Source organism: Oncorhynchus mykiss, chromosome 12, assembly GCF_057628025.1.
Source record: "Oncorhynchus mykiss isolate SJ-2025 chromosome 12, ASM5762802v1, whole genome shotgun sequence".
In the NCBI taxonomy this organism is placed as follows: Eukaryota; Metazoa; Chordata; class Actinopteri; order Salmoniformes; family Salmonidae; genus Oncorhynchus; species Oncorhynchus mykiss.
This window is the reverse complement of record NC_143033.1, coordinates 79,177,023-79,197,415: the sequence shown is the minus strand read 5'-3', so window position 1 is coordinate 79,197,415 and position 20,393 is coordinate 79,177,023. Positions and strand designations below refer to the sequence as shown.

The following is a 20,393-nucleotide window of genomic DNA, read 5'->3' as shown; positions in this document are numbered from 1 at the left end:
GAAAAATGCTCTCTGGATATAGAATGTAGAGTTTTGTTAGACAACATGGCCAATATTCCAAAATGGTAATCTAAAGACAAGCTAGAAAATATATTGTTATTGACTTTTGGAGCACCTGCTCATACCCAACATGGAACAACTTTCTAAATAAACAATAATATTCATGAGGTACAACACAGGCAACGTACCTGCGCAGACAAGAATTGATGAGGGACTTGTCCGCGTAACCCTTGGGAGGGGTTCATGGGATGCATCCCAGGCTGGCGCATTCCCCGAGACGGAGGCATCCCACCGCTGCCACCAAATAAACCATGACCACCCATCTGGAACGGAATACAGAAGAGTACAGTTAAAAATGAAAATGATAAAAAGGAACAGTGAGAGCTGATAAAATGAAAATATCTATAAAGTTAGTTGACAAAAAAGCTAGTTGATGTTAGCTGGCTAGCTAATGATAGGGTCAACATAACTAGCCTGCTCCACCTAGGCCAATCGACAGACCATGCAAACACTGCTTAGCACAGCATCAAGGACACCTTGAACCGCTTGACAGGAGTATGACTCACTTACCTTGTCACTGTAAGGTCCCATGTCTCCAGGCCCCATGTCTTTGGAACTGGGCATACGGTAACCTCCGCCACCTCTTCCTCCTCTCCGCATTTCACAGCTGTAGTCGTTCATCCCTCTCTTATCTCCTTCCAACTTTTTATCAAGACTCAAGTCCTCACCCTATTAAAAGAGTAGTAAGCGTCAGTTTTTACTCAAAGTAAGAGTGATCAAAGACTTAGTAGTCACGATCTGGTTAACCATTATTACAAACACTTATGTTTTAGCGTTATTTAAAACCTCTTCAGAACATCATCTTGAGAATCTATGCTACCTAGCTAGTTCCAGTTGGCTAACGTTAGCTACTAGCCAAGCTAGCATGTAATCACATTCCAAATCATGGTGAGATACTATGTGCATCCACTAATAAGAAACCATATAAATTCATGCCAAAAACTGAAACGCCTCTACTCCTGTGTGTTTGGTGGAGTATGGGAACCGTGCGCACATCTACTGTACGCAGTGCTCATTTCACCCCGGAGGACTTCAATGGCTTAGTATAACCAGTGGAAGGCAGGATTCATAATGAAACCAGGTGTTGTGCTGAGCGTTGTTTGTGAAGCCTGCAAGCTCTATTTCAGGGTTCCCCAACTGGTGGCCTTATTTGGGGCAAGTTCTGTGTGCAAAAAATAAAAAAATGTCTATGGTTCATTGTTGGACATAAGACTGTAAAAACACCAATAAATAAGTTGTGATTTTTACATTTTAGAAATCTGTTCCAAGTATTCCTGAGCACAATAAAAAGACGTGATTGTAGAAAAATGTAAGCAAGGTTTGAAATGATTGTTTTAGTCAAACATATCGGTTTTTGGCTTATCGTGGATCATTTGCAGACTACAAATTATTTGTAATTATCAGCCAGCATTATACCACCCTGCATACCACAGCTGGCTTGCTTCTGAAGCTAAGCAGGGTTGGTCCTGGTCAGTCCCTGGATGGGAGACCAGATACTGCTGGAGGTGGTGATGGAGGGCCAGTAGGAGGCACTCTTTGGTCTAAAAAATGCCCCAGGGCAGTGATTGGGGACACTACCCTGTGTATGGTGCAGTCTTTCAGATGGGACGTTAAACAGGTGTCCTGCCTGAGGTAATTTACGATCCCATGGCACTTATCATAGGGGTGTTAACCCCAGTGTCATGGCTAAATTACCAATCTGGCCCTCAAACCATCACAGTCACCTAACAATCTCCAGTTCACAATTGGCTCCTCCCCACTGTAACTATTCCCCAGGTCGTTGCTGTAAATGAGAATGTGTTCAGTCAATTTACCTGGTAAAATAACGTTTAAAAAAAATGTATGTTCCAGCCCCCCAGACCGTCCTGCGGCTATATCCAGTTGACCGCCGATGCTCGATTTCCTACTGGTACATCAAGTGTCAGCAGTGATGAGATAAACCGTGTCAATGTGGATTTACCACACTATAAATCCCTATTGGATTAGCATGCAGACTCTCCCTCTCCTTGGCTCTTTGGTAGCCAACTCAGCCGTAAATTGTTAAGTCTCCACTCCCTTTACTTTATATCTCCTGGCTTTTTTTTGTGTGGGTTCCTCCCTGTGCTAGACTAGTTGTTCTCTGGCTTACTACTTAGCCATGTCGACAGTGGTGATTGGCTAGCAGACTAACATAAAATTATCTGGCTTGCTAAGGTAACTGGTTAGATGGCATTATGTATTTCCAAAATTATGGTTTACTTTAATGTAGCTAGCTGTAAGCTAGGTGTTGACAGCAACTGGCTGACTCGAGCAGTGTTTACCAATGGTCCCTCTAAACTGTGCGCATGCCACACAGCTCCCTGGGACTGCCACACAGGGATATCAACCCACAGAGAGATGCACAAGATTGAGCTTCACTGCTCTAGAAAGTTCAGTGGTGACCATCTGGTCAATCATGATCGACCAGTTGATCGTAAAGGGATTCCTAGTCGATCGCCAAATAAAAACCTAACGATAAAGCAATGTGTTCCTATTTTTACCACTGTTGGCGGTAGGCACACGCAATTCAGCTGCCCTGTGCACCGGGTAGGCGAACTGTTGCCATTTTTAACCATTTCATGTGTCTTCAGGCACAATCTCTGCCTTCCCGGTGGGCCCAGAGAGCAAAGTGCACTATACGTCTACCACTGGCCAATCGGATGGCTCAGATGACCATGTTTGCAGTAACGTAGTCGGCATAAAAGGAAGCTACAGCAAAGTTGATACGAGTTTTCAAAACCATGACCAGAGACCCCCAACGAATACAGCAAAGAGTTTATGAGTGGGTTCAAGTTTAACTCAGCGCTGTCAACACTTAGAAGCCATGAAATGAGAGTTCATCCAATTTCCACTCAGTGCTACAACATGAACTGCAGCAGTAATGAATGAGTAGGGAAGTAGCTATAGAGAGCTGCGTTTTTATTAGCGGCTTGGGTCATTTTAAAAGATTAATATTTCCCTTTCTCTGTTCATAGGAGTAACATGTATTTGTGCAATAATGCGGTGGAATTTGAGTTTTGCAATCAGCTGGAAGACCGTGTCCCTTTTTGGTCAGTGGAGGAAAGGGAGACCGAAGGGATGTTAAGAGGCAGTCTCTGTATGCTGCTCCTCCCTCTGCTGAGACTGAACATCAGATGCCGGCCCCATAAGAACAGTAAACTAAAAAGCAAATTATTTAAATGTGTGCTCACGCAGCCATGTCTCACAAGTAATACAACAATGGATCTATTACCAGTGTGATCGTATAGCCTACCTCAAACTTTTAAATAAATAAATAAATAAAATATATTTTTTTTAATGGCCCGAACAAAAATGCATTGGCAGGGCAACTCAAGCAAAGCTACTATGTGGTGATAACGTATTGGCCCTATAGTTTACTGCACAAACCTGATCACTACAGTACTATTTTCAACTGGTTAATGTTGCATAGGTTGTTTTAAGTAGGTATAAAAAAAAATATATAAAAAAAAATAAAAAAAAATCAGCAGTAGATCTCAGCTTATACTTTGACTCAGAAAAGGTTGGTGAACACTGTTCTAGAGTTTCTTATTAACACCATCAACGTTCCTTTACTGTGGCAATTATGATCAAATCAATGCAATATTAGCCATTTTCAATGTAACATACCAAAAACAAAAACTATGCAAGAAATGTTAATGTAGGCAGAATGCATTGGAGTAGAATTCTATTGCATTGACACTCACTACTCAGCCCGTACGCTACACAGCCCGGGACGGCATAAACATATCAGAGCTGCAGTAGCTCTATATGCAAATGGTCCATTGCCATATATGGATCTGTGCCATTTACTTTGAACTGGACTGTGTTTACAGCATGAGCGGTCATGAGCAGATAGGGTTGGTTTGAGATCAAAGCGAGAGCTGCATGTTTTTTATTACACCTTTATTTTACAAGGTAGGCTAGTTGAGAACAAGTTCTCATTTACAACTGCGACCTGGCCAAGAAAGCAAAGCGACAACAGAGTTACACATGGAATAAACAAGCATCCAGTCAATAATACAATCGGGTTCAAGTCTATATAAAGTGTGGGCAAATGAGGTAAGGGAGGTAGGCAATAAACTGTCCAGTGGCAAAAATAATTACAATTTAGCAACTAAACATGAGTGATAGATGTGCAAGTAGAAATACTGGGGTGCAAAGGAGCAAATAAATAATAAAATAACAGTATGGGGATGAGGTAGTTGGATGGGACATTTACAGATGGGCTATGTACAGGTGCAATTATCTGTGAGCTGCTCTGACAGCTGGTGCTTAAAGTTAGTGAGGGAAATCTGCGTCTCCAGCTTCAGTGATTTTTGCAATTCATTGCAGTCATTGGCAGCAGAGAACTGGAAGGAGGCCAAATGAGGAATTGGCTTTGGGGGTGACCAGTGAAATATACCTGCTGGAGCGTTTGGGTGCTGCTATGGTGACCAGTGAGCTGAGATAAGGCGGGGCTTTACCTAGCATAGACTTATAGATGACCTGGAGCCAGTGGGTTTGGCGAAGAATATGAAGCGAGGGCATGTCACCAAGAGCATACAGGTCGCAGTGGTGGGTAGTAAATGGGGCTCTGGTGACAAAGCGGATGGCACTGTGATAGACTGCATCCAGTTTGCTGAGTATTGGTGACTATTTTGTAAAGGACATCGCCGAAGTCGAGGATCGGTAGGATAGTCAGTTTTACGAGGGTATGTTTGACAGCATTAGTGAAGTAGGCTTTGTTGCGAAATAGGAAGCCGATTCTAGATTTAATTTGGATTGGAGATGCTTAATGTGACCTCTTTGAACCACCCCTCCTGGATCCGGGATAATTGTCATCAGCAACGCTGAATAGCAAATAATATTACTAGAAAATATTAATATTAATGAAAAAACAAGTGCGATATAGGAAAACACAGCTTAGCCTTTTGTTAAAACGCGAACTTTTTTCCAAGTTAACTCCATAATATCGACAGAAACATGGCAAATGATGTTTAGAATCAATCCTCAAGGTGTTTTTCACATATCTATCGATGATAAATCCTTCGTGGCAGTTGACTTTCTCTTCTGAAGAAGTGGAACGCGCATGGACCTAGAGATTACGCAATAATTTTGACACAGGACACCGGGCGGACACCTGGTAAATGTAGTCTCTTATGGTCAATCTTCCAATGATATGCCTACAAATACGTCACAATGCTGCAGACACCTTGGAGAAACGACATTCCTGGCGCATTCACAGCCATATAAGGAGACATTGGAACACAGCGCCTTCAGAATCTGGGGCATTTCCTGTATGAAACTTCATCTTGGTTTCGCCTGTAGCATTAGTTCTGGGGCACTCACAGATAATATCTTTGCAGTTTTGGAAAGGTCAGAGTTTTTTCTTTCCAAAGCTGTCAATTACATGCATAGTCGAGCATCTTTTCGTGACAAAATATCTTGTTTAAAACGGGAACGTTTTTTTATCCAAAAATTAAGAGCGCCTCCTATCTCGAAGAAATTAACCTCTTCATCCTACCCCCTCCTTTTTCGAACATGGTTAAAAATCGCGTAACATTTCAGCGTCCTGCTACTCATGCCAGGAATATAGTATATGCATATGATTAGTATGTGTGGATAGTAAACACTCAGTCTCTAAAACTGGTTAAATCACAGCTGTGACTATAACAGAGCGTGTGTTTCATCGAAAAGCGCAAGAAAAACTGGTCACTGAAAGCTGAAAAAAGTATCCATGTATCCATGTATTGTTTAAAGGAAACCAAATTTAATATGGACACGGATGCAATTCAAACAGCTTCCACACGATGTCGCCAAAAACGTCATTTTCATTGACAAAAATCCTTTGAGACATTACCAATAGATCCGTCATTCCATCCAGCCTACAACAATCGATTTTGGAAGATTGAAAAATGGACATTGTTTTCTTGAGTAGCTGCTATTGAATACAGATCGCCCAGTGATCAATTTGATCGCTTATTAACGTTTACAAATACCTAAAGTTGGGTTACAAAAGTAGGTTGAAGTGTTTTGTCAAAGAATATAGGCAACTTATATAATTTTTAAAAATGACGTTGCGTGTTGGAAGAGAGCTTTTTTCCTGAAGCAGACAGGCTATACAAATGGATATTTTAGGCATTCATGGACGGATTTAAATCGGGAAAAATACCAATTTGTGATGTTTATGGGACATATAGGAGTGCCAACAAAGAATATCATCAAAGGTAATGAATGTTTTATATTTTATTTCTGCGTTTTTGTGTAGCGCCGGCTACGCTAATTATTTTGTTTACGTCGCCTTCAGGCATTTTGGGGTGTTGCATGCTATCAGATAATAGCTTCTCATGCTTTCGCCGAAAAGCATTTTAAAAATCTGACTTGTTGGCTAGATTCACAACGAGTGTAGCTTTAATTCAATACCCTGCATGTGTATTTTAATGAACGTTTGAGTTTTAACAAGTACATTTAGCATTTAGCGTAGCGCATTTGCATTTCCAGGTGCCTACTTGAGACGTCTGCGTCTCAAGTAGAATCAAGAAGTTAATGACTTAATTATAATTTTTTTCTTACCCAAACGTGATGAAGAAAACGGAGCGATTTGTCAACACAAATAATATTTTTGTAAAAACTGAACATTTGCTATCTAACTGAGAGTCTCCTCATTGAAAACATCCGAAGTTCTTCAAAGGTAAATGATTTTATTTGAATGCTTTTCTATTTTTTGTGAAAATGTTGCATGCTGAATGCCAGGGATAATCCTATGCTAGGCTATCAATACTGTTACACAAATGCTTGTTTAGCTATGGTTCAAAAGCATATTTTGAAAATCTGAGATGACAGTGTTGTTAACAAAAGGCTAAGCTTGAGAGCAAATAGATTTATTTCATTTCATTTGTGATTTTCATGAATAGTTAACGTTGCGTTATGCTAATGAGCTTGCGGATAGATTTACACAATCCTGGATACAGGTTTTTTTTCGTAGCTAAACGTGACGCAGAAAACGGAGCGATTTGTCCTAAACAAATAATCTTTCAGGAAAAACTGAACATTTGCTATCTAACTGAGAGTCTCCTCATTGAAAACATCCAAAGTTCTTCAAAGGTAAATGATTTTATTTGAATGCTTTACTGGTTTTTGTGAAAATGTTGCCTGCTGAATGCTAACGCTAAATGCTACGCTAGCTATCAATACTGTTGCACAAATGCTTGTTTTGCTATGGTTGAGAAGCATATTTTGAAAATATGAGATGACAGTGTTGTTAACAAAAGGCTAAGCTTGAGCGCTAGCATATTGATTTAATTTCATTTGTGATTTTCATGAATAGTTAACGTTGCGTTATGGTAATGGGCTTGAGGCTGTAGTCACGATCCCGGATCCGGGATGGCTCGACGCAAGAAGTTAATCACCCTGTCGTCTCAGATTTTGAAATTACGCTTTACAGCAAAAGCAATCCAAGCGTTTGTGTAAGTTTATCGATAGCCTAGCATAGCATTATGTACACTTAGCATCAGGAAGCTTGGTCACGAAAATCAGAAAAGCAATCAAATTAACCGTTTACCTTTGATGATCTTCGGATGTTTTCACTCACGAGACTCCCAGTTACACAGCAAATGTTTCTTTTGTTCCATAAAGATTATTTTTATACCCAAAATACCAACGTTTGTTTCTCGCGTTATGTTCAGAAATCCACAGGAAAGAGCGGTCACGACAACGCAGACGGAAATTCCAAAGTCTTCATGTCCACATAAACATGTCAAACATTTTTTTATAATCATTCCTCAGGGAGTGTGTAGCTTTTTCCATAACAGCGGGAGGAACAATGGCCGTCTTACTCAATTGCACACCAACTCACTCTGAGAGCCCCCACCTGTCCACTTACGCAATGTGATCCTTCACGCTCAGTTTTCAAAATAAAAGCCTGAAACTGTGTCTAAAGACTTGACACCTTAGGGACATAAAAAGGAAGCTGGTTAATATCCCTTTAAATGCGCAATAGGGATGCATAAGAACAGAGAGATTTCAAAAACAGGGGCACTTCCTGATTGGATTTTCCTCAGGTGTTAGCCTGCAATATCAGTTCTGTTTAACTTAGACAACATTTTGACAGTTTTGGAAACTTTAGTGTGTTTTCTATCCTAATCTGTAAATTATATGCATATTCTAGCATCTGGTCCTGAGAAATAGGCCGTTTACTTTGGGAACGTTATTTTTTCAAACGTAAAAATAGTGCCCCCTAGCTTCAAGAGGTTAATGTGAGTTTAGTCTAACCAGACACCTAGGTATTTGTAGTTGTCCACATATTCTAAGTCAGAACCGTCCAGAGTAGTGACGCTGGACAGGCGGGCAGCAAATCGGTTAAAGAGCATGCATTTAGTTTAACTTGCATTTAAGAGCAGTTAGAGGCCACGAAAGGAGAACTGTACGGCATTGAAGCTTGTCTGGAGGTTAGTTAACACAGTGTCCAAAGAAGGGCCAGAAGTATACAGAATGGTGTCGTCTGCATAGAGGTGGATCAGAGAATCACCAGCAGCAAGAGCGACATCATTGATGTATACAGAGAAAAGGGTAGGCCCGAGAATTTAACCCTGTGGCACCACCATAGAGACTGCCAGAGGTCCGGACAACAGGGCCTCCGATTTGACACACTGAACTCTATCAGAGAAGTAGTTGGTGAACCAGGTGAGGCAGTCATTTGAGAAGCCAAGTCTGTCGACTCTGCCGATAAAAATGTGGTGATTGACAAAGTCCAAAGCCACCATAATTTGCAAATACATTCATTCAAAATCCTACAATGTGATTTTCTGGATTTTTTTTCTCATTTTGTCTGTCATAGTTGAAGTGTACCTATGATGAAAATTACAGGCCTCATCTTTTTAAGTGGGAGAACTTGCACAATTGGTGGCTGACTAAATACTTTTTTCCCCCACTGTATGTAGCAGGCTAGTAATAGGGATTGCAACAATTTCAGGGGATAATTTTATAGGGTCCAGATTGTCTAGCCTGGCTGATTTGTAGGGGGTCCAGATTTTGCAACTCTTTCAGAACATCAGCTATCTGGATTTGGGTGATGGAGAAATGGGGGAGGCTTGGGCAAGTTGCTGTGGGTGGTGCAGGGGTGTTGACCAGGGTAGGGGTGGCCAGGTGGAAAGCATGGCCAGCCGTAGAAAAATGCTTATTGAAATTCTCAATTATTGTGGATTTACCAGTGGTGACAGTGTTTCCTAGCCTCAATGCAGTGGGCCGCTGGGAGGAGGTGCTCTTATTCTCCATGGACTTTACAGGTGTTCCAGAATTTTTTGGAGTATGTGCTGCAGGACGCAGATTTCTGTTTGAAAAAGCTAGCATTTGCTTTCCTAACTGCCTGTGTATATTGGATCCTAACTTCCCTGAAAAGTTGCATATCGCGGGGGCTATTTGATGCTAATGCCGTACGCCACAGGATGTTTTCGTGCTGGTCAAGGTCAGTCAGGTCTGGAGTGAACCACAGGCTCTCTCTGTTCCTGGTTCTACATTTTTTGAATGGGGCATGCTTATTTAAGATTGTGAGGAAAGCACTTTTAAAGAATAACCAGGCATCTTCTACTGACGGAATGAGGTCAATATCCTTCCAGGATACCCGGGCCAGGACGATTAGAAAGTCCTGCTCGCTGAAGTGTTTTCGGGAGCGTTTGACAGTGATGAGGGGTGGTCGTTTGAACGCAGACCCATTACAGACACAAGCAACGAGGCAGTGATCGCTGAGATTCTGGTTGAAGACAGCAGAGGTGTATTTAGAGGGCAGGTTGGTAAGGAATGTATCTATGAGGGTGCCTGTGTTTACAGATTTGGGGTTGTACCTGGTAGGTTCATTGATAATTTGTGTGAGATTGAGGGCATCAAGCTTAGGTTGTAGGATGGCCGGGGTGTTAAGCATGTCCCAGTTTAGGTCACCTAACGACACGAGCTCTGAAGATATGTGAATTGATTGCCCACCAGCTATGTTGTCCAGGGCACAGCTGGGGTCAGTAGGTGGTCTATAGCAAGCGGCAACAGTGAGACTTGTTTCTGGAAAGGTGAATTTAAAAAAAGTAGAAGCTCAAATTGTTTGGGCACAGACCTGATAGTAAGACAGAACTCTGCAGGCTAACTCAGCCCCCTTTGGCAGTTCTATCTTGTCAGAAAATGTTATAGTTAGGGATGGAAATTTCAGGGTTTTTGGTGGCCTTCCTAAGCCAGGATTCAACTAGGACATCTGGGTTGCAGTGTGCTAAAGCAGTGATTAAAAAAACTTAGGGAGGAGGCTTCTAATGTTAACATGCATGAAACCAAGGCTTTTACGGTTGCAGAAGTCAACAAGTGAGGCCCTGAGGAATGGGAGTGGAGCAAGGCACTGCAGGGCCTGGATTAACCTCTACATCACCAGAGGAGAAGTAGAATAAGGGTACTCATGTAGTCACGTGCACATTTTTGTTCATATATATTTTTTATCCTTTATTTAATTAGGCAAGTCAGTTAAGAACAAATACTTATTTACAATGATGGCCTACCCTGGCCAAACACCCCTATGGGACTCCCAATCATGGCCGAATTTGATACAGCCTAGATTCAAACCAGGGACTGTAGTGAAGCCTTGTGCACTGAGATGAAGTGCCTTAGACCGCTGCGCCACTCGGAAGCTCCTTTGCTAGTTAGTAAGTTAGCTCAGTTATAGATAATTTGTAGTCAGTAATAGGTGAGTGATTTTCCTACAAAAGCACAAAACATGTACATTTCTAGACACCTTTAAAAGACGAGTCAGGTAAAGAGCTTATTTGTCTTAAAGAGGCAGTGTTGTATTTCGAGACAGGCTTGAATAAAGCTATGTAGCATATAGGCAGAGGGCTTGCATTATAGGGAATAGACTGGCTTGCCGGGTCCGCCAATATATGTCACACCCCGCAAATATTTTTTCTGGCATTCTGATCAGTTTTATGTAATAACTCGAAAAATTGAAATGTGAGGTGCAACTTTGTATTGGGACTTTTGATGAGTATTCTAATGCAAATCCATATTTTACATGTGGTTACGTTTATGCTACCTACCCTTCAACAGAAAATGCATTGTCACCATCCATTCCATTTCTTCCGAGACATAATTAATAGGGCTTACCATGAGTCCCATATTTTGGAATTGTCGTGTCATTGGGTTCATCCAGTTCTCTCCACCACCACCCTTTAGGAAACAAACAGAAACATGCAATGTAGCTAAACATAATCCCTCAATCAGAAAGATGTCCTTTCATAGTTCCACAGCTTAGGATATAAAAACAAAATTGAGCAAGCAGACCCTAACCACAAAAATACCTTGATGTTGCCTCGCTTTCCCCCGGGGCCTTGCCCCCAGCCACCAGAGTTGTAGTTGCTGCTGGTCTGTGAGCCTGTGCTGTTCCAAACTCCACCAACGTCCTCATCCTCATCCCAACTGGAGTGTCGAGAGGCTGGAACTGGGCCCTCTCCTTTGCCCCAGCTCTCTTGCACCGACTTTGAACCTATGGGACATGCAAAAATTGGTCATGCAATGTCCTGAGGAGTAACACATTTGCTTTACAATGAAAGCTCCTTGAAGTGTCTTACCAGATTTAGATGAGGGGTTTCCCCAACCAGCAGTTTTGCTTGAGTTATCTGGGTCTCCCCAGCCAGATGGTGCATCAGAAGTCTGCCCCCAGGAAGCAGTGCCATTATCCACAGATTGCCCAACGAGGTTGCCACCCCCTCCCCACATACCTGGGCCTGGTAATACAGAGAATATCAGATTAAAGAATCTGCCACAAATGCCAGTTGTTGGCCTTCGAAGGAATAAATCAGTCATAGCTTACCCATTCCAGGTGCATTGCCAGGGTTTGAGTCCCGGTTAGCTGGGATCGCAGGCTGTCTCCTTGGTGGTGGCTGTTGTACGGATGTAGGTGGACCCTGTTGAGTTTGGCCTTGAAGTGGTGGTGGCTGACCAGAGGGGGCACTGTTTTTATCCCACAGGTTCACATTCTTGCTGTTGTAGCAGGTGGGATCGCCCCAGGCTGAAGTGCCATCATCAATCTCCATCTTGCGGCTGATGGACTGTGGGGAGGGCTCCTCCCAACCGCTGGGCTCAGGGGCCTCAGCAGGCCCAACAGGGATCTGAGGGATGGGGCCAGAAGTCCAGCCCGAGTTTTGGTTCTGGGTGGGAGGACCTCCTGACCTGCCCAAGCCTCCTGGTGGCTGTTGGGTCTGTGATTGGTGTAGCTGTTGATTTGGGGCTTTCAGTGTTGCAGCTTGGCTGTTTGGTATCTGTGGTGAATGCGGCTTCATGCACCAGTCCTGGTGCGGTTTGCCGCCCATGTCACCTCCACTTCCCCAACTCCTCTGTGGGCCTCCCTCATCTATGTTACCCCAAGATCCTTTGTCCGTGTTGCCTTCACCTCTGCCCCTCCCTTCCCCCCAGCCTCCACTGACTGTCTTGGGTTCACGCTGCGCCCAGTTGCCTCCCCCTCTTTGTCCCCATCCACCTCCCTCCCTACCCATCTCTTTCCAACCCCCTGCAGTCCCCTTCTCCTCCTGACCACCTCCCCAGCCACTCTCTCTTCCGCCACCCTGTTCTCCAAAATCTTTCCAGTTACTTCCTCCGCCCCCTCTGCGGTCTCTCCCCTCCTGCTCCTCACTGCCCCAGCCTTTGCCATGGCTCTCTGAAGTACTGACGTCACCCCAGGCTCCACTCGTCTTTCCCTGGCTGCCATCAATATCTTTCACTGGCATCCTGGAGGGAGCAGAATTCCGCATGTTGGATGGTGGAGCACAATTTGACTCGTCATCCCAGCCGCCCTTTGAAGGTACAGGGCCAGGACCAGTGATCATAGTAGGCATATGGGCCCCAGCAGATGGATCAGTAGTCATTGTGCTGTTGCTTGCGGGGTAAGTAGATGCCCGACCAGTAGAACTAACAGCTTGAGATGGAAATGCAGGAGAACTGCTTCCCTCATTTTGACTTGCTGCTCCTGTATCCAGGTCCCAGGCCACATTCTGCTGTACCTGGATCTGCCCCCATCCAGTGTTGGACAGCACCCTGGGATCCAGGTCCGACCGGCTGAGCATGCTCTGTAAGGCCACTTCAGGGTTGGGGGGTGGGTTGCTGGAGCGGTGGCGGGAATGCTCATGGTTCCGATTGTGACTCCCAGCTCTGGACCCTCCTCCACTGGAGGATGAGGGGTCTCCACTTCCTCTGCCACCTTGACCTGCCCATTCCCCCACAGCATCAACCCCTTTCTGATTGTCCCAAGCTGTTGTCATAGTAGCAAATGTTGGTGAGGCAGAATCCTGGGATATGCCGCCACCACCACCACCACCACCACCACCACCACTACTACCTCCACTGCTGCTGCTGCTCTCGCCTCCACCGCTACTTCCTATTGCCGGGTTGCTGGAACCACTGACGACATCTGTCGACCCCTGTGTACCGCCCCAACCCTCCTCTGTAGCCCCATCCCATGCTCCCTGAGATACCACTGGGGTATTTGAGCTAACATCATTTCCCCTGACCCACTCCTCATCTCCTGCCAACCCAGCTTTCTCCTCCTCCTGAGCTGTATCTCCCCCTACTCTGTCCCACCCATCAGTCTTAGAGGCACCTGTGTTGAGGTTAGAGGGGGGAGGCAAAGCTCTCCATGAAGAGGAAGAGGTTGTGGAGGAGGATGACGAGGCAGAGAGATGCTCGCTCCCTCCAACAACCCCACTGTCCACAAGGTCTCTGCCTCCTTGATTTGGTCCTTCTCCAAGCTCCGGCCCCAAGCCCCCCCAGTCACCATGGAGATGTTCTCCATCGCTGGCAGGCATTTCATGGAGTTGGTGCTGATAGCTAGCTTGATTCACAGAGGAGAGTGGATGAGTATGGGTGGTACTGGCAGAGAAGGATGTTGTGATGGATGAGGGCACAGCTTCGGTGGTAGCTGCACCAACCCCTGTCGTTCCATCCTGCACAAGGGCAGGCCAGGCTGAAGGGTTGGCATTAGGGTTGAAGTTGGCACCAGGAATCCCACTGTTCACACGAAGAGGGCTCTCCTGAGTCCCAGGAAGAAAGGAGACTTTGGAATTGTTGAGCACTGGCCCCTCTGCTGTTGCTGCTGCGGCCACTCCAATTCCAGACTGACTGGAAGTGCCCCACACGACACCAGACAGGACACATTCAGTGAGTGACGAGGGGGAAGAGTGGGGTGGGGAGGGACTGTCTGAACTCCCAGCTCTTGCGCCTCCTGTCCTCAGATGCTGTTGGGTGCATTTGTCAGTCCGTGAGGCACTGCTGTTGTTGGGGCCATCCAGCTCGGTACCCACTCTATCCCCACCCACAATGCTGGGCCACTCTTCAAGGTCACTCCCATCCACTATCACCTTCTCCCAGCCCTGAGAAGGGGGCTGGCTGCCAGAGCCCACCCCCCATGTGGAATTTGCATAAGTTGAAGAAGCAGCAACTGAAGATGAGGGTGAGGAGTGAGGGGGTGAAGGAGAAGGTGAACCCAGATTGGGATCTGTAGATAATGAGCAAACATACCTTGGTAACTTGAGGACCATGTTAAGAAGGTTAAAACAGTACGTTAATTACACTTGGACAAATATTAATTTAGCTGCTGACTACAGATCCAAACTACATCCTTTCATTTCAATGTTGACCCACCTGTGGATCCAGATGTGGTTGCATTGGGGGCATCTCCCTGTGAAAGAGGGGGTGCGTCTCCCCTACCGCTCACTCCCCCCAGCAGCATGCAGGACAGTGGTGGCTGGCCCCTCTTCAGAAGCACTTTGTGGTCCTGCTGGCAGCGGAATCGTGGGGGCACCTCTCTGGGCATATAGCGCTGAGTTCCGGTGGGGGGCTGTCCGTTGGCCACAGCCGCCCGGTTTGCATTGTTCCCACCCGGAGGAACAGCGAACCCAGCTGCAGGGCAGGGGGACGATGGTGGAGTGGGGCCAGGGCTGGGAGACACAGAGCCAGGAGTGGCTAGTGACTGCGTGGAGCTGGCCTTGGTTGATTCTGGCACTTAAGGAAAATGAAACAAATGAACCAAGTCAATAAAGTCAAAGCTGGAATGCATCCTAATCATAATGTTATGTAACATAATATAAACTTGGCCTTTTCCTCTCTCATCGTTATCTTGTTTGATGAAAGGAAGGAGTGTTACAGATGTACAGTAGCAGTCAAAAGTATGGACACTCCTACTCATTCCAGGGTTTTTCTTTATTTTTACTATTATCTACATTGTAGAATAACAGTGAAGGCATCAAAACGATGAAATAAACACATGGAATCATGTAGAAACAAAAAAATAAATAATATATTTTTATATTGGAGATTCTACGTTTCCCCCCCCCCCCTTACCTTTATTTAACTAGGCAAGTCAGTTAAGAATACATTCTTATTTTCAATGACAGCCTAGGAACAGTGGGTTAACTGCCTTGTTCAGGGGCAGAACAGATTTTTACCTTGTCAGCCCGGGGATTCAATCTTGCAACCTTCCGGTTACTAGTCCAACGCTCTAACCACTAGGCTACCTGACGCCGAAGTAGCCACCCTTTGCGCAAAGTTATCATCATGGAATTCTCTCAACCAGCTTCATGAGGTAGTGACCTGAAATTAATAGGTGTGCCTTGTTAAAAAGTTATTTTGTGGAATTTCTTTCCTTCTTAATACATTTGAGCCAATCAGTTGTGACAAGGTAGGGGTGGTATACAAAAGATGGTCTTTTACCAAATAAGGCTAAGTCCATATTATTTCAGGAACAGTTCAAATAAGCAAAGGGAAATGCCAGTCCACTGTTACTTTAAGACATGGTCAGTCAATAAGGAACATTAAGAATGTTTAAGTGCAGTCAAAAACAATCAAGCGCTATGATGAAACTGGTTCTATTGAGGACTGCCAGCATTACCTCTGCTGCAGAGAATAATTTCATTAGAGTTAACTGTACCTCAGATTGCAGCCCAAAGAGGAGGAGACTGTGTGAATCCAGCCTTCATGGTCGACTTGCTGCAAAGAAACCAGCGCACAATTCGCCCAGTGTCGTTCGGGTTAGGCAGTCATTGTAAATAAGAATTTGTTCTTAACTGACTTGCCTAGTTAATGAATATATAATTAAAATAAAATTTTAAAAATAAACACTACTAAAGGACACGAATAAGAAGAAGAGACTTGCTTGGGCCAAGAAACACAAGCAATAGACATTAGACCGGTGGAAATCTGTCCTTTGGTCTGGAGTCCAAATTTGAGATTTTTGGTTCCAACTGCCGTGGCTTTGTGAGACGCAGAGTAGGTGAACGGATGATCTCCACATGCGTGGTTCCCACCGTGCATCATGGTGGTGATGTGATGGTGCTTTGCTGGTGATGTTGATTTATTTCTAATTCAAGGCACACTTAACCAGCATGGCAACCACAGCAATACGCAATGACATCTGGTTTGTGGGACTCTTTTTTTAAAAATAGGACAATGACCCAAAACACACCTCCAGGCTGTGTAAGGGCTATTTGACCAAGACGGAGAGTGATGAAGTGCTGCATCAGATGACCTGGCCTCCACAATCACTTGACCTCAACCCAATTGGGATGGTTTGGGATGAGTTGGACCTCAGAGTGAAGGAAAAGCAGCCAACAAATGCTTAGCATGTGGGGAATCCTTCAAGACTGTTGGAAAAGCATTTCAGGTGAAGCTGGTTGAGAGAATGTCAAGTGTGCAAAGCTGTCAGAGGCAAAGGGTGGCTACTTTGAAGAACCTAAAACATAAATTATATTCTGATTTGTTTAACACTGATTACTAAATGATTCCATGAGTTATTTCAGAGTTGATGTCTCACTATTATTCTACAATTTAGAAAAATAAAAAAATATTGAATGAGTAGGTGTCCAAACTTTTGACTGGTACTGTATATACAAAACAAAAAAAACAAAAAATTACCTTTGACTTTTTGTTCAGTCACCTGAAAGTAGAGAAGACCGTCAGTGCCATGAAACAGCCAACACATTATTGTAACGAATGTCAAGTGCTAATACCGCAAGCAACTATGGTGCGCAGGCCAAGTAAATCATTATTGCTGTCACGACTAAAACACAGCCAGAACAGTGTGGCTCTGATTTTCAATGGGCCATGAAACTGGATCAAACACCAGACAATTCTGTTTTGAGGAACATACCTGAGCACTCTGAATTATGTAGGGCTAATTTCCTGATGAAAAGTGGTTATTATATACCTTCTGGGAAGCTTCCCTTTTCTTTTTATCCTCTTTCTTCTTTTTCTTGTCTTCCATGAACTGCTGTTCCCTTTCCTGATTCTCCTATCTGGACACATTTAAATGGATGTGGGCATTGACATTTGGCGATAGGCATCAACATCAAGTTACATACATTTGCTGCGACTTGCCTAAAAACGTTTTATCAACAGTTTATTAAAATGAACTCTTACACAATTAGTTAATATTGTCAGAATTATAGTATTAAGCAGACACAACCTTGGCAACAATCTGTGGTAGCCACCCTGAATTATTAATTTTCAAGCAAACAATTACAACTACAAACATGTAACACATGTACATCAACAGAGAGGAAATGTAAGACTGGGCAGTACCTGACTGGTAGATAAAAGAACCCGTTAGCTGGTAAAAATATTGAATTGTCACGTAGGTCAAGGCCTAGCGAGCTAATAGAGATGGCGAGAGAGTGAGTGTGTGCAGGATAGAGCGAGCTAGTTGGCTAGATGGGTCAGGTATCACGGGGTGGCATTTCGTTTTAGTCCCCCTGTTTGACTCAGCTTTACAAAAGCGTTCCACTGAAAACGCTAGTAAGCTGAAAATGTGGGGTCTTTTGAGTGTATGTATGGGAAACGTAAACAAAGCAAGTTTGCGCTATGGGAGGCATTTTGGCAATTTGGACAAGAGCTTGTCCAAATTGCGAAGTAGTAGTCTAGTCTGTAAATACAATTTAAGGACAGCAGTCAAATTAAGCCGCTCAAAATTGTCAGATTAAGAACTAGTTAGCAAGCAATATAATGTTCGTTTTTACTATAACTATTTATTGACTAGTTAAACTGTTATATGTGGATCTATACGCGGCATTTAATGAAAAACAATTCCCATAATAGCTAACGTTACATTCTGCTAGCTAGTGCCACTTAATACAAATCAGCCAGCAGAAGCTTGCCTGGTGGTATCGCTCTGACGTTTGCCAAGGCCTATTCCAGCCTCGAGCTCGAGTACAGAGTAGCCCCAAACTGGACACCCGGTGGCGTTGGACTTGAAAAAAACGGACGAAACAGACTCCGCGAGAATAAAGTCACGTAACGACACAAACATGTGTTAACATATCTAGCTAAATTGTCAAAATAGTATTGACATTAACTAGCTGCAAGATAGCGCTTTCGTGCGAGCGACTTTGACGTCGTTAACTGCCGCTCAAAAGGTAAAGCCTAGTAGGGAACACGACGTACAGCTGCCGGCTTGCTAACCAGCTCCCAAAGCTAAGCTCCATTCATAGTTTAAAAAATAAAATCCTTACATATCGGTCACACATACATACTGTTGATTAGTTGAGTACTCCGTGGTAATCGAAAAATAGTTCATAGCAATGTTAATTGAATTGATTGTGTTTCTCAAATTATTCATGCATATATATATATATATACACACACACACTAGACAACAATACTGCTTCATAGCATTACTTGTCTGTGCAATCAACTGTCGCTTTTGGACTGAAGTGACAAGGCCAAAGAAGCTACGATAAAACTTCAGTGACGTTCTCTGTAGCTAACTTGGCTGACTGACGTTAGCTGTCGCTTATAACTTAACATGGATAGAAGAAAAAAAATGGTACACACAATTTACAACATTGTAATGAACAACTTAACGATACATCGTTTTAGTTACTCACCTCAGGAATCAAACATAAAGTACTTTGTGAAATTCTTGCAGACCTATTTAGCTAAAGCTAGTTTAGCAATCTAACGGTAGTTCAAGGCTAAACCAAATAAGAAATAACATCACCAAAAGGCTAAATGTTAACAATCGAGAAATTGAGTTAACGTATATCCTTTCGTACGAATGTAGTTTTCGCTGTAAACTACACATGCATAACTTCTTGGTGGTTGCAAAGCGCTGTGAGGTCGGTTAGTTTACTATCGGCCATTTTGCTTCTCTGTGCAGCTTGTGTTGTTGACCAGAGGGAGGGGGGCTGAATGGATATCTGCACTCTGCAGCAAGGGGGCGTATTCTCGCCCAAGCGTGACGTCATTTACATCCAATTAGCCAGAGTGTTATCAGAGATGACACTTCTCGAGTTTGGTAGAAAAAGTTGTAAGCCAAAGCAACAGTACAGGACCATAACTAGACAGTGGAAACTGAACAACCTCTACCATAAACTCAGTGAATTTACACATTGCAAAACAAAAACTCATCAATAACCTAGTCCGTTCTCATTTTTGGTTTACTGTCAGCACCTGAATGAGATAATAATAAGTATAATCAATGCATTCCCCCTCTTCTCTTCATCATACCTTTTCCAGAACACAATGTATTATCTATATCATAAGGCTGACCTCAAAATCCCAGCCTCATTTGACTGCTTATTTATACCCTGTTGTTATGTAACATTTCCAGCATGTTGTTGTTTTTCTCTTTTGTTGCCTAGTGGCGTCCGCATGCACGGAACAGTTCGTGAATATATTATGATGACATTTTGTGACGTTTTTGTTTGTTTTGGACTTCCGCAGGTTTTTTTCAGCAGTTCGGGCACACCATTTTTCTCAAGAGGCAAGCGGAAGTCGGTCGATGAAGTCTACGCCCCCTCGTCGGCGATTGGTCAACAGTAGGGATACTTCAATGAAGTGCTGTCTCAAAGAGAAACTAGGCAAGTCACTTGAGAAATACTGCACCAAATATCATAGTCAAATGCAAAATCGCGCGACTAAAATCTATTTTGCAAAAACGTCAACATTAATGAAAAATGTATTGAGTTATGCGGTGTTCAAAACAACTGGTAACTCGGAAATCTCCTACTTCCGACTTCAGTCCGTTAGAAACAACTGGGAACTCGGAAAAACGAGCTGCTACGGGAAAATCGATTTGAACGGTCATCCAACTCGGAATTCCATCTCGTGAACTCCGGTCTCTTTCTAGAGCTCCGACTTTTCCAGCCATAAGTTCACTGACGTCATGATTTGACCTAGTATTTTTCCGAGTTCCTAGTTATTTTGACCTCGGCATTATTATACCTCTGCCGTATCACCACGCTTAATCCGAAAATGTGGTTTGAGGCGCCGTAACGATGGTGTGACGCAATTGTGGAGTCTCCAGAGGCATGCAGAGGTCAAATTGA

The 20,393-nt window shown here is 43.7% G+C and overlaps 1 protein-coding gene across 1 annotated transcript in view; it reads right to left on the bottom strand.

The window, feature by feature from the left end:
- The window catches only part of LOC110538359 (trinucleotide repeat-containing gene 6B protein), a 29,875-nt gene extending 9,542 nt beyond the window's left edge, over positions 1-20,333 (bottom strand). The window contains exons 1-10 of the mRNA XM_021625123.3: positions 18,951-20,333; positions 17,276-17,363; positions 16,984-17,005; positions 14,716-15,075; positions 11,894-14,569; positions 11,652-11,807; positions 11,382-11,566; positions 11,188-11,250; positions 571-729; positions 189-323 (exon numbers count right to left, since the gene is read on the bottom strand). Of these exons, the coding sequence (XP_021480798.2) occupies positions 189-323; positions 571-729; positions 11,188-11,250; positions 11,382-11,566; positions 11,652-11,807; positions 11,894-14,569; positions 14,716-15,075; positions 16,984-17,005; positions 17,276-17,332 (3,813 nt within the window). The 5' untranslated portion in view covers positions 17,333-17,363; positions 18,951-20,333. The remainder of the gene's footprint in view (positions 1-188; positions 324-570; positions 730-11,187; positions 11,251-11,381; positions 11,567-11,651; positions 11,808-11,893; positions 14,570-14,715; positions 15,076-16,983; positions 17,006-17,275; positions 17,364-18,950) is intronic.
- Positions 20,334-20,393: the final 60 nt, after the last annotated feature.